We start from the raw sequence: 13,576 nt of genomic DNA on the forward strand, positions 1-13,576 counted from the left end.
AGGGAGAAGTTGAGCACTGTGGCCGGGATGGTTCCAGGGAACGTTACAGGGGAACTTATCTGGGGGCTAGGAGAAACAGAATTACTGGTTTTCTAAAAGCAGTTTATTTTAACCTATTTCACAAAATCTGAAAGTGCAAAGTGTTCTCGATCTGGAAGGGACCTTCAGCATCATCTAGTTCAAACCTTCATTTCATAAAGAAAACTTCCGGTTCCTCTGGCCCCAGGCACCTCCTCGCCTGCTCTCCTGTCTTTGGAACCGCAAGCCGACCCCTCGGGCCTGAGCCAGTCGCCTGGTGGTCTCCACGGGCTGCCTGTGTTTCGACATCCATTTGCTCCAATCTCTCCCAGGTGACACCAGGCGATCTGTGGGGCGCAGAGACAACTCGCTGGCCTGAAATGGCATCATTCTCTTTTGCTTGGACCCATGACCCAAGTTCTGCCCGGCTGGACTCCTTCCATCGCTTGCTTGAGCACTTGGCTCCAAGCCCTGCTCTCTCCCAGGCTGTCAGCATTAACCATCTCTCTCCCCCTATTTCAAAAGCTGAAAAAAGATGTCAGGACAGGGCTGCTATGTGAATCTGAACCCTCAGTAGCCTTATTAGCAAAATATATTGCAAAAGCCAATGTTTTGTCTCATATACCTTATAGGATTATGGTGAGCAAAAATAAGCATTCTGTAAACAACAGTGATATTTAAAGTAATGTATTATTACTAAAATCTAAATAAGAAAGACACACATGATACATAGGAGAGTTGTCTCGAATACTGAGGATGCATCTAAGCAAGGACGACTTCCTGCAGGAAGCGTCAGTCTCACGCTGCTCCTATGCTCCGAACTCACTGCACTGACTCTCTGGGCAAGGCTCTGCCTGCCTCCTGAATTCCTGGGGAAAGCAAGGTCTCTGCTTTAAAGCAAAGGAGGAAAAGTCAGAACCTCCTCCTCCTGCAGTTTTAGCAACACAGAGCAGTGCTGCTCCCTCAGGTGATTCCCGACGCTCTGAGTCCCGTCAAGCCACGTGCTTGACAAACCAACCAGGTGAAAGACAGAGGCAGAGAAGGAAGGAGAGCAAAGACCAGAAGCAGAGGCTGAAGGACACAGCCACAGGAAGTGGAGAGGAAGCTCGGAGAGCTCGGGCACTTCTTGGGAGGGCTCTCCTGATCCGGCGCCGTCGCCCGGGTGCCTCCACGGGCGCCGCACAGCTGGCCCCCAGCGCACACCCTTCGAGACTCCTGCCCACTCCCGCGGCTCCGGGAGTCTGTTTTCCGATGCAGGCTTTGCAATTTGACTGTGTCTCCTCACTCTAAAAAGATCCGTATCTGAGGGGAAAGTGGGACTACTGATTTTTTTTTTTTTCCCAGTCAGTTGTGAACTTCAAATCTCACGTGAAAGGCAGGCTGACATCAGCCGGGATCGCTCGTCGTGGGCTGGGAGCATGTGTGCTGGGGACGCCAGGGCACCTGCACTCCTCGGTCGGCCTCACCCGGGGGCTCTGAGCCATTAAGCAACGGGGAGGCGGGAGCAGGCCCGGCTCACTGCCCACTCGCCCCTGCCCCCTGCCCGCACCCCAGAGCTCAGATGCACCCACCGAGGTCCAGCCATCCTCGCTATAACCAGAGGTTGATTTTGTGTCAGTTTGTGCCAATGGTTTATAAAAAGATGTGACGTGTTTCTTCAAAATGTACGAAAGGCAATTCATCCATGAGCTGCCAGGACACATTTCTTGCGAAGCATGAGAAGTTCCAGGAGCTGAGGAATGAAGAACTCAGCCACAGACTAATACAAACCAGTCAGGCATCTCTAAAGAATGTTGGAGAGGACCGTCCGCAGCCCGAGCTCATCTGTTGTTACTACCCTGATTGTTCATTCCTTCCTCGCTCTACAGTTCAGGGTCACAGTCCGCCCTGCCCTGAGGTTCAAGGCCACAGACCAACAAAACGGGAGCGCAGCTGACAGCCCAGGAGACAGAGGAGCTGCAGAGCACAGCAGTTTACCGAAATAAACAGACGGACACTCACACCCAGTGTGCAGGGACGTGGTCCAGGAAAAGCCCAGAAACTGTCACCTCCTTCCTCCCTGTGTCCCCATCCTTTCCCTCCCCCACCCCACACCCCAACCCCATTACAGAAGAGGGGAGTCCAGTCAGCATGGGAGGGAATTGAGAAGGACCCGCCAACATGGGGGACGATCAGACTGAGTAGAGAAAAGCCGTCTGGACCTCTCCCATCAGAGGAGGCCTTGCAGGAGGAAACAAGACGTTTGCTTTAAAGCCAAGGGCCTGGAATCCCAGGGATGAGGGAAACTGAAACTTTCGAGTGGCTTCTGTCCTTCACACATCCCTGCCCTGCCAGCCTCCAGATTGTGGAGTTCAGGTGTTTAAACATGCTCTCCTCCTTACCTAGAGGTCACCATATTGAGTGAAGTAAGTCAGAGAAAGACAAACATCGCATGATATCACTTATATATGGAATAAAAAAATGATGCAAATTCTATTTACAAACCAAAAACAGACTCACAGACATAGAAAACAGACTATGGTTACCAAAGGGGAAAGGGCGGGGAGGGATAAATTAGGGGTTGGGGATTAACAGACACACATCACTAGACATAAAGTAGATAAACAACAAGGTCCTGCTGTACAGCACAGGGAATTATAGTCAATTTCCTGTAATAACATATAATGGAAAAGAATTCGAAAGAAAATATACATGTATATAACTGTTTAGCTGAATCACTTCGCTGTACTCCGGAAACTAACATTGTAAATCAATTACATTTCAATAAAAAAAAATTTTTTTAAAGTTCTTCTCTTGGAGAGGCGAGGGTCTAGCTCAATTGGTAGACTGTATGCTTAGCATGCGTGAGGTCCTGGGTTCAATTCCCCAGGACCTCCATTAAAGAATAAATAAATAAACCTAATTACCCATCCCCTCACACACACAAAAAAAATGTTCTCCCCTCGTTCATCAGGAGAAAACCAGTCTCTCTGGCTCTCTCAGAAGAAAGCTATAATGTCTGAGAAGGTGCCTCCTCACCCCATCCTGCTAAGACATTTGCTCCAAGACCCAGACATCAGAAAATTCAACTTGCTGCTTTGACTCCTATTGTCACAGCCAAACAAAAAGCCACCAAGTCTCTCGTCCCCAGCGCGTGCTCTCGGCCAAAACATTCCCCACAAGCCACAGCCAGAAATGATGACTCAGTCTCCATCAGCGATTCGCGCCTTAACGCCAAGCACTCAGGAAGTTCCTTCTCAAGCCCAACAGGGTTTTTAACCAGGGAGAGAACCACAGCCCTCCCTGCGAACGTGCACAGTACCGAGCTGACTACTTCAGAAGCGGCTCCTTCCCAGAGAGCACCCTGCGTTCTTAGCCGGTCTCTACGAGAAATCTTTGCGGATGATGATGATCGGATGTTCAGTGGTCTGTTTCTCCAGACTTCTGTCACAAGACTGGTTTCTGTAACCTCTCTTCATAAGACCAAGATTTTCCTCTTTCCTAGTTTGTCTGGATGTCTCCATCTGGCCTGGGAAGAAGCTACAACTGACCCTTGAACGATACGGGCTTGAACTTTGAGGATCCACTTAACACGCAGATATTTTTCCAAAGTAAACACTGCAGGAGTACGCAGTTGGTGGTTGATTGAATCCATGGATGAAGAGGGACCACAGACCCAGAGGGCCGACTATGAATTATATGTAGATTAATCCCCACATTGTTCAGGGGTCAACCGTACTCTTACAAAAAAACAACTATTGATGCAGGTGAGATGTGTTCTTCTGGCTGGGGCACCTCTGGGACACAGCCTCCAAGTCAGCATTCCGAAAGGTAACCAGTCCCTCATAGCAAAAACTACGTTAGTGGCACCGTGATCAATTAGTTAGAAACACCAGGCCAAGCAATCTCTGATCTGCTGACCTGATAAAACTCTACATTGGTTTCTTTCAAATGCTCCATTTTCAGGAGTCTGTACCATAGCCTGTCTGCTCAGAAAAAGCGTGTCTTCCCTCTTGCGGAAATCCCACGGAACAACGATGGTTTTTCTAATTGATGTTTACGGCCAGGAACCACACGATGCCTCACCTCCCCGGGGGAGAAAGGAAACTGACCAGTCCAAACCTGCACCTACACACCCCGAACTCCCCGGAGGGAGAGAGGTGCCTCCCTGCACCTGCACTGCGTACATAAAGGAGACGCCAAGGTCAGCTCTTGCAGGGTCGCCCAGATGACGAGGATGCCTCAGGGTGGTCCTCCTCCAGCCACACAAGATGCCACTGAGCGCTGGAGGTGCTCCGCTCACAATGAGGGTCCCACACTGTGTGCACCTACATGACCTCAGCACCAGGGGGAGGCCACGCTATCAACCAGCCACTTCATTTCCCGTGTTGCTTTTTATCTTTAACCGCTCCAGGAACTTCCCTCCCACCCTCTGCAGGCAATTCCATATTCCTAAGAGCCCTCTGGGTTCAGGGTCACGGAGATGCCCAGGTGTTCCCACAGGCATATCTCACAAAAAGCCAGAGCCTGCTCTTGACCTGAACTCTGTGACCTCAGTGGGAGTGGGTAGGTTTGGAGATGCGGGGTCCCCAGACAGCATCCCACCACATTCAAGAACCATCCTCATCATATCCCAATTTTCTAACAGCATCATCAGATCGGATTGCCACAAACTTTGAAAGGTCTTTCCAGAGCCTGTTTGGTTGATTAGAGCACCGGATGACGGGGCTAAAGTCACACGTTTATTTTGTCTGCGTCTCATCCTGATTCAAAGGCAAGTTGGAGCCCATGGGGAGAATAACAGACCGAAAATGAGAAGATCTGAGTTCAGGGGTCCAGCTCCGTCAGCCCACCACACTACGGAGTTCCTTGTATTTAAGAGTAAGAAATCTGTAGGTGGAAACTATCTTCTATTGGCTCAGACCGGAGGGCAACTAAAGGCGTACACGAGTAAGTCTCTTACTAGGAAACTGTCTGGATCTTTTATTTCCTCAACCGTCAAGGAGGATTCCAAGAACAGCCTGCCCGCCACGCCAGGCGGCTCTGCGCACGGTGGGTCGGCACCTGTGAAAGCAGCCCTCGGCCACCTGCGCCCCTCTGTAGAGGGACAGGGCACACCTGCCGGGAGGGAGCCCATGGATTCAGCTCAACACATAGAGGCTTGGTTAAATACTGCAGCGGGTTCTAAGTTAAGCCAGCCCTAGCTTTTTCCCACCGAGAGCTTGTGGGAGAGACGAGAGGAGTAAAACTGACCTCTGCGGTGATAAAAGCAAAAGGAGGAATAAGAGGACACATCTGGATGGTGGGACTGCAAAAGGCTCACTTTCAAGCCTCATGTATAAATATATGCATTTATAAACATAAAAATAAATGGACATGTATATTTCATCTTAGATATTATGCATATTCCATGTACACAAGTGATGTCTAACATAATGTATATATTGCATGTGTGCACATACATGTGATGTGTAGTATCATTTGTGTGTGTGCAGAATGGCTTCCCCAGGAGGACAAGGGAAGCGGGAGTAAGACAGACCCGTAGAGGTCAAGGACGCAGACCAAGGTAAAGGGGAAAGCACAGGCAAACTCGATGATCAGTTTCCTTCAGCTGAAATTCGACAGCAACCCACATCCCTCCCCCTTCTCCAAGGGCACGAGCCACAGGGTGGGAGTTCTGCAGGGAAAGATTAGGGCCGGAAGGGGAACAGGAGGACAGTGTGGCTTGCTTGGATAGGCTGGACCGGGTGTGACACTTGTGTCAGAGGGGACAGTAACGCACCAAACAGCCTAAGACACATCTGAAAGTCACGCTGACAGCCTGTAGGAGACTGAAATCTCCGAGATAAAACTGCAGTGAGCAGAATAAAGCACTGGCTGCCACCCAGGCACCATTGCAGGAGTTTTGTACGTATTAACTCAGTTCATCCACGTAACGGCCCGTCCCTTCCCCCAGATACTAAGTGGTTCCCAGCCAACAAGCGGTTGAGCAAGGACGCAACCCCAGGGAATCAGGTGGCAGAGTCAGGTTCTCAGCCGCTGCAGGGGCTGAAGTTTTCCCAGGTTTGTTCTTTGGCATAATGACCAGCAGAATATTGACCCCTCTCATTGCTCTGGACCCACAGCACCTGTGGTCCTTACCACCATCTGCACATTCACCCGGGAGCTCCTCACTTGTCTGTCTACGTCAGTGTGGGTTCTGACTTTCGCCAGAATAGGATCATGACCTCCTGCAGGGTGAGATCAGAAGCGCAGCAGAGAGCACGGGGAAGACCCTCCCTCCGCAGTAAGTGGACAAGAAACTAGGCTTAAAGAATGAATGGGAATTTAAGCATCAGTTTTGCCTCTTATTCTTTGGGACTTTGGGCAAAGTTTTCAACCTTTTTTTAATCACTTAAAAATTTTTTTTATTTTTTTTTTCTAATGGAGGTCCTGGGGATTAGAACCCCGGACCTCGTGTGGGCTAAGCACACGCTCTCCCACTGAGCTATTTCCTTCGTTCCTGTTTAACCTTCTTAAACTTTCTTTTCCTCATCTGTAAAATGGATATACTAATAGAAGGAACCCATAGAGTAAAATTTAGCACAGTGCCTGGCACACAGGAAGGCTCAGTAAATGTTAGCTATCATGAACAGTAATTATTCACCATTATTAACCATTAATTATTAATCAATCATTGATTAATTATTAAGCATTAATAATCATTGTATTTCATAATACATTTATTCTATGTATTATATCATTATTATAATTATGCATATTATAATTATAATAATATTTATATATTATTATATAAATATTGTAATATTATTATTATTTATTCATAATTAATTATTATTATAATTAATTACTAATCATGGATTAAGAAGGTCTGCTTCTTAATGGCTCACCCCCTCCCCACTCTGTAGATGATCGTCCTCAGCGAAGGTTGGCATCAGAATCTCCAACCAACTGAGCTCCAGGAGATCTCAGAGGGGGAGAAGGCACCCATGGGGTGTTTGGAAATGAGTTAGGTGCACATTAGAATGGAGAGGAGTAATGGCATTTAGTGGGCTGGGCAGCCAGGGTGGAAATGATCTCGCAATGAGCAGGACTGCCTCACGCTGTCAAGAATTTTGCCACTCAAAATACCAACAGTGCTTTTGTTGCAAAAATATTGCAAGCACTGCTTGGAAAGTATTTATATCTGAGGGCTAGCAGACCAAATCAATCCCATAAACATACACAAGTATCAGTATCAGTGAGGAAGGCATCAGTACCTTCTTATGGCTTCGGGCGGCTCTGCACGCAGGGGAACCCGGCTGGCTGAGGCCAGGGTGTCCCGCAAGGTGTCGTGGACCTCCTGCAGCTCGCGCGGGGTCAGCCCGCCCAGCAGGGGGCTCAGGTCGCAGCCCTGCCACGGGAGGAGCTGCTCCTGCTCGTCTATCTCCTGCCTCAGCTGCTGCTCTTTTGCTTCCAGCACAGACATCCTGGCTTGGAGGGCTTCGATCTCCTTCTGCAGAGGAGGGAGAGAGCAGATGTGATCAGTTAATCCTGCTCACGGCGGACTGCGCTGCTGCTGGGTCCTACACACGGGGGCCAGCCACGTGCATGAGAGCCGGGAAGCCCCCTTCGGAGGCAGGCGGAAGGCAGGAGGTTTGCTGACCTGCAAAAATCAGGCCAGCTTTGTATTTCTCATGAGTTGGCATAAGGAAAAACATACCCTCCCCAGCATTAAATACTCATAAAAATAATAATTTTTTTAAAGGGACAGAACATAGTACCCAGTCAGCTCTTTTTCCAATTGCTTTATTACACGTGACAAAGATCACAGGCACAGTCGTGCCAGCCCACCCCCCCGCCGAGCATGTGATCTGAGACAGCGTGGTGTGGTCCCTGAACCCCATGACGATCGGGTACCGTTGCTGGAGGACATGTCACAGCATGTGATGGAGGGTGTCTCGGCTGCCGGGACCACCAGGGTCACCATGGGCATGCTGTGGATGCTGACCAGATGAGACTCTTTTAATTAACACATTCCCAAGTTCCTGGCGAGAGGAGGGGGGTGTGCAGTGAACCAAGAATTTGCCTTGGAAGAACCCAGCAAATATATAAACAACTTACTTCATTTCAGGGGCTACCAGCTAAGCGGGTAACACCAGCCACAGACCAGAAAAGAAAAGCAAACAATCCTTGGCTGGTCTGTTCCCAAACATGCAAATTTAGCATGGAAAGAAAGATTAAAAATCATAGCTTCTTCAGTCTACAGGATCGGAGATGCCGCAGATAGCGTTATGCCATCCAAATTTCATAGAAATATTAAATAAGTTGAATTTCCACTAACATGACAAACGGAAATCCAAAGAATCCACAGAGCACCGTCCAATCTTGAGGTCGATGAATAAAACAAGCAGCAGGTAACTGAGGGCCCACGGGGCACACAGCACTGGGGCAGATAAGCATCTTGCTGCCCAGAGGATTCTGCATTTAAAATGAGACTCTTAATTAACACACTCCCATGTTCTGTGCACTGGTCTCTAGCTGATAAGCACACGGTGCTGGTCCTGGCTGTCTCCCCATCTCTGGCCCATGTCCTCCAACCCCCAAGGTACAGGTCACCCACAGCTCTGCCCACTGACCCTGATTCCAGCAGGGGAGGGAGGAGACGGAGGAGGTACTGAAAAGCCACCACTAAGACACTCTAAGAAAACAGCATGTACGCCATCGGTCCAAGATGATAGTATTATTGACAGTCTCTCTGCCAATCTCCCTACGTCCAACCTTTGAATTCCCATCCTCTATTCTTTTCTCTTTTAATTTTTTTTAACTGTGGTAAAATGCATGTAACAGGAAAGGTACCATCTTAACCATTTTTAGGTGCAATTGAGCTGCATTCAGCACATTCACAGTGTTGTTCTACCATCACCCCCATCCATCTCCAGAAGCCTCTTCGTCCTGCAAAACTGAAACTCCGTCCCCATGAAACACTAACCCCGCATTTCCACCCCAACCCCCAGCCCTGGCAACTACCAGTCTACTTTCTGTCTCTGTGAATCCAACTCCTCTAGGGACCTCCTATCAACGGAATCACACTGTAGTTGATTTTTTGTGGCTGGTTTACTTCACTTAGTGTAATGCCCACAGCCATGTTGTAGCACGTGTCCGAATCTTCTTTCAATGGCTGAGTAATATTTCAGTTCCTGGGGGGAGGGGGGATCTACCCAGGAGTGGAAATGCTCAATCACATGGTAATTCTACTCCTCATTTTTTAAAGAACCACCGTATTGTTTTCCACAGTGACTCTACACCCTACTCTTACAGAGAAGTCAAAGTGACTCTATAAAATGTGGTCAGATTATGTCACTTCACTGCTTAAAACCCTCCCAGGGCCCCCCATTCCAATCAGAGACAAAGGCCTGTGTCAGTCAAGGGGGGCTGATGTGGGGTTCTAGAAGGTGAGCGGCCCAAATGAAAAAATGCACGAGGAGTTGCCATACCGCCAGACACCATGGGGGTAACAACACTTTATTCTATTGCCACAGGGAGGTGCGTGCCTGTGATGCACCTGTCCTGCTTTTTATCTGTTCTCGGCCAGCACATGCGCAATGCAAATTTCTTTGTTCATTAGGCTTACAGAATATCTCTAGCACATGCATACTTCTATTTTCTTTGTTCTAAATCTTATATAATTGACGCATGCGTACAGCAATTATTTACTGCAAACTACAAACATGCTCTGATCATGGCCTTGGGTCCCACAGCCTTAACTCATCTCAAGGCCAGCTCACAGCCTGCAAGGCCCCTTTTATCTCTGACCTTCCCCTCTGCCCTCCATCCCGACCCTGGCCTCCTGGCTGCCTTTGAATGCCTGGGACATGCTGCCACCACAGGCCTTCACATGCCTGTTTCCTCTGCCAGGGATGCTCTTACTGGAGATTTCTGCAAGGCCCACTCCCCTCTCCCATCAAGTGTTTGCTTCAGTCTCACTTCTCAGTGAGCAGACCCCGCTACCCCAACACCCTCGTCCATGCCTGGGAGCTCCAACCACCCGACAGCAAACTAGGGATATAATTTAGGTCTTTATTGTGTTTGCCATTTCTCCTTCTTTTTAAACACCTTTATTGTGGTATGGCTACTGTACAGTAAACTGCATATATTTCAGATGTACAACTTGATTGATTTTGATAGATGTATACACCAATGGAACTACCACCACAATCAAGATAGCTAGCATTTCCATCACTCCCCAAGAGGTGCAATTTTCAAATTCCCAATTTATCCTTTCCCACCCTGTTTACCCCCTGCTAACCATAAGTTTGTTGTCTATGTCTGTGATTCTGTTTCTGGTTTGTAGATAAGTGCATTTGTGGCTTTTTTTTTTAATTCCTCATATGAGTGATATCATATGGCATTTTTCTTTCTCTTTCTGGCTTACTTCACTTAGAATAATGATCTCCAGGTCCATCCATGTTGCTGCAAATGGCATTATTTTATTCCTTTTTATGGCTGAATAGTATTCCATTGTATATATACATATACCACATCTTCTTTGTTTGCCATTTCTTCTCTATCTCCCCCCTACCCTCACCAGCACAGAAGCACCACAGGAATTCTTAGCAGCACAAATGGTACCTGGCACACAGCAGACACTCAATAAACACCCACTGAATCAATGAATAGCCACCTTCCCCCAGAGTTCTGCCAAGAATGCTCCCTAAGTACCCTAAGCCACAGTGGTGTTCTGACATCACCAGGAATTGGGTAGACCTTCAGCTGGCAAAGATCCTTCAGAACCTAAAACCAGATTTCACACGTGCAGCTCACCGAGCTTTGCAGTAATACTCACTGAATATGAAAGCATTAGTTTATTGTAGAATATTTTCAACTTGCGATGACTTTTGCTTCCCTTTGCCACCTTGCTATTGTATGGACTTGGAGGGGCAAACCCAGACAACAGGAACACTCGACATGATGGGAAGGGGCTCCTGGTAACTTGTCCAGCCCCACTGACTGGTCTAAGTTCATTCAGCTGTTTAGAGCCTTTGCCTGGTTTTGGACTTGGGTGTGAAAGACCTAGGCTCTTTCCAAAAGTCCTATCGCCTCCAATCAGTGTTTCCTACCTGTTCCTTACTCCTGCCTCAGGCCTCCAAGCTCAAGCAGGTGTGGACAGAGCTTCAAGGTTCTCTCCCCCTAGGGTGTAGGGAGACCTGTCAACTTCCAGCATTCCTGGCTGCCTCCTGGCTTTAAATCGGGGCTGCACCAAGATTTCTAGCCCCCAGATGATTCTCGGCCAACTGGTATCCACTCCTCTGGGTCAACCTGGAGCCTCCGTGATGCCCCAGTCATTCTCAGTCATGCCTGCCTCACCCAGTTGGTACTTATACCTCTGACGACTGCTACTCACGGTCCAACCTGATAGCAATTTCCATAAAGGATTTCCACAACTCAAGATATTTTTTTCTGCCTTCCAAAAGAACCTTCTAAAGGTCAAAATGATAAGAGGTGACAAATTGGCCTGGAAGACAAGGAAAGTATATTCAAAAGGTAATGAGGAGTATCAAAAACGGACACAAACACTGGCGAGGTTTTAACCTCTCATTTGTAACAAGACTCCTGCAAACCCTCCAGTCACTGCCACCCATCACTCTGCCTCTTACTTCCCAGGCGGACAGCCAAAGCTCTCTAATTGCCACACTCAAGCAAAGACCCTCCCCCTGCGCTTTGGCTCAAATGGGTAAGAAAAACGCTGTCCTATTTCCTGAAGATCCTTCACCCACTTACCTGCAACTGTTGCTTTTCTTGGAGAAGCCAGTCTCGCCTGGTGACAGACACACGCAGGTTGTCCTGAGTGGTGGGTTCCACGGTCTTGGCTTCCACTCTGAGCTGGGCTTGGCTGTCATCCCCGCCAGCCCTTAAAATAAAACATACATATTGGTACAGATGTGGACGAGCTGAAAGCCTCAGATCTACAAGAATGTTCAGGGAAAGAAGTTCCACAGAGTGGCCCCCAGCTGTTCTCAAACTTAGGAGGCCCCCAGGCATGAGATGCCTAATATAAGTTTTTGTCTGTACGACATGGCTTTTTCCCCATAGCCAGCTTGCTTTCTTGGACTTGCCACTGCCCAGGACCGCATGTGGCTATCTATGCTGAAAGCATAAAATACGCACCAGATTTTAAAGTCTAAGTATGAAAAGAGAGAGTGCAAAATATCTCCTTAGTGATATTTTTGTGTTCATTACATGGTAGAATGACATTTTTGATATGTTGGGTTAATTACGTGTATTTTAATAATTAATTTCACTTGTTTCTTCTTACTTTTTAAAATGTGGCTATCCAGATGTGGATACCAGCAATGGAATACTACTCAGCCATAAAAAGGAATGAAATAATGCCATTTGCAGCAACATGGATGGACCTAGAGATGATCATACTAAGTGAAGTAAGTCAGACTGAGAAAGATAAATATATGATACCATGTATATGTGGAATCTTAAAAAAAATCATACAAATTCTATTTACAAACCAAAAACAGATTCACGAACATAGAAAACAAACCATGGTTACCAAAGGGGAAAGGGCGAGGAGGGATAAATTAGGGATTGGTGATTAACAGACACACATTACTATATATAAAGTAGATAAACAATAAGGACCTACTGTGTAGCACAGGGAATTATATTCAATTTCTTGTAATAACATATAAAGGAAAAGAATCTGAAAAGAAAAAATATATATGTATGCATAGGTATAACTGAATCACTTTGCTGTATACCTGAAACTAACATTGTAAGTCAACCACAGTTCAATAAAAAATTTAAAAATAAATATAACAAACAAATAAATACATAAAATCATGCATGTGGTTTGCAATATATTTCATTGGACAGCTCTGCCTTCACCATTCAAGACAGAGTCAAATTCCAGGGCTGATCTTGGCCATGGAGATTTAAAAGAGGAATGACAGATTTGCAGATGCTTGGATCAGAGCTTCTCGGAAAAGGCTTGCTAAAACCTGTCAAAAACCACTTAAACCCTGTTTGGCTCTTCTTACTCCCATTCCTGCAGGAGTTGGCATATTTGGTCAAAGCAACACTGGTGAAGATGCAGCCTTGAGTTGCCTTTGCAGGAGCCCTGCGGGTATTTCCCATCAAAGGATGACAAATCCAGCCTTCAAGTCGATTCCTAACTCAGTGCAGTTGGATGAAAAAAATTTCACCCTAAGCAAAACTGCGTTACCAATTCAAGGAAACTATGTCTAAGAAAACATCATCAAGTAAAATTAAAAAGGCAAACAAGTTGGGGAACATACGGCCACATGTGTGTCAGAAAAAGGGGAAATAGTCCTAGTGTCAATCAAGAGGGCTAGCAAATCAGGAAGAAAAATATGAGTGCATCTATCAGAAATTCAAACAAACAAACAAAAAGAATGAAATGAACATAAATACAAAACAGAAACAGACTCATAGACACAGAATACAAACTTGCGGTTGCCAAGGGGGCGGGGGGTGGGAAGGGACAGACTGGGATTTCAAAATGTAGAATAAATAAACAAGATTACACTGTATAACACAGGGATATAAGCAAGATCTTATGATAAAT

At 46.9% G+C, this 13,576-nt stretch overlaps 1 protein-coding gene across 6 annotated transcripts in view; it reads right to left on the minus strand.

Annotated features, from left to right (window-relative positions):
- The window catches only part of TSNAX (translin associated factor X), a 393,490-nt gene that overhangs the window by 210,182 nt on the left and 169,732 nt on the right, over positions 1 to 13,576 (minus strand). For all 6 annotated transcript variants that reach the window (XM_032491816.1, XM_032491821.1, XM_032491819.1 and 3 more), the window contains 2 exons: positions 11,758 to 11,887; positions 7,257 to 7,492 (listed from right to left, as the gene is read on the minus strand). In XM_032491816.1, coding sequence (XP_032347707.1) covers positions 7,257 to 7,492; positions 11,758 to 11,887 — 366 coding nt within the window. The remainder of the gene's footprint in view (positions 1 to 7,256; positions 7,493 to 11,757; positions 11,888 to 13,576) is intronic.

Source organism: Camelus ferus, chromosome 11, assembly GCF_009834535.1.
Source record: "Camelus ferus isolate YT-003-E chromosome 11, BCGSAC_Cfer_1.0, whole genome shotgun sequence".
Taxonomy (NCBI): domain Eukaryota; kingdom Metazoa; phylum Chordata; class Mammalia; order Artiodactyla; family Camelidae; genus Camelus; species Camelus ferus.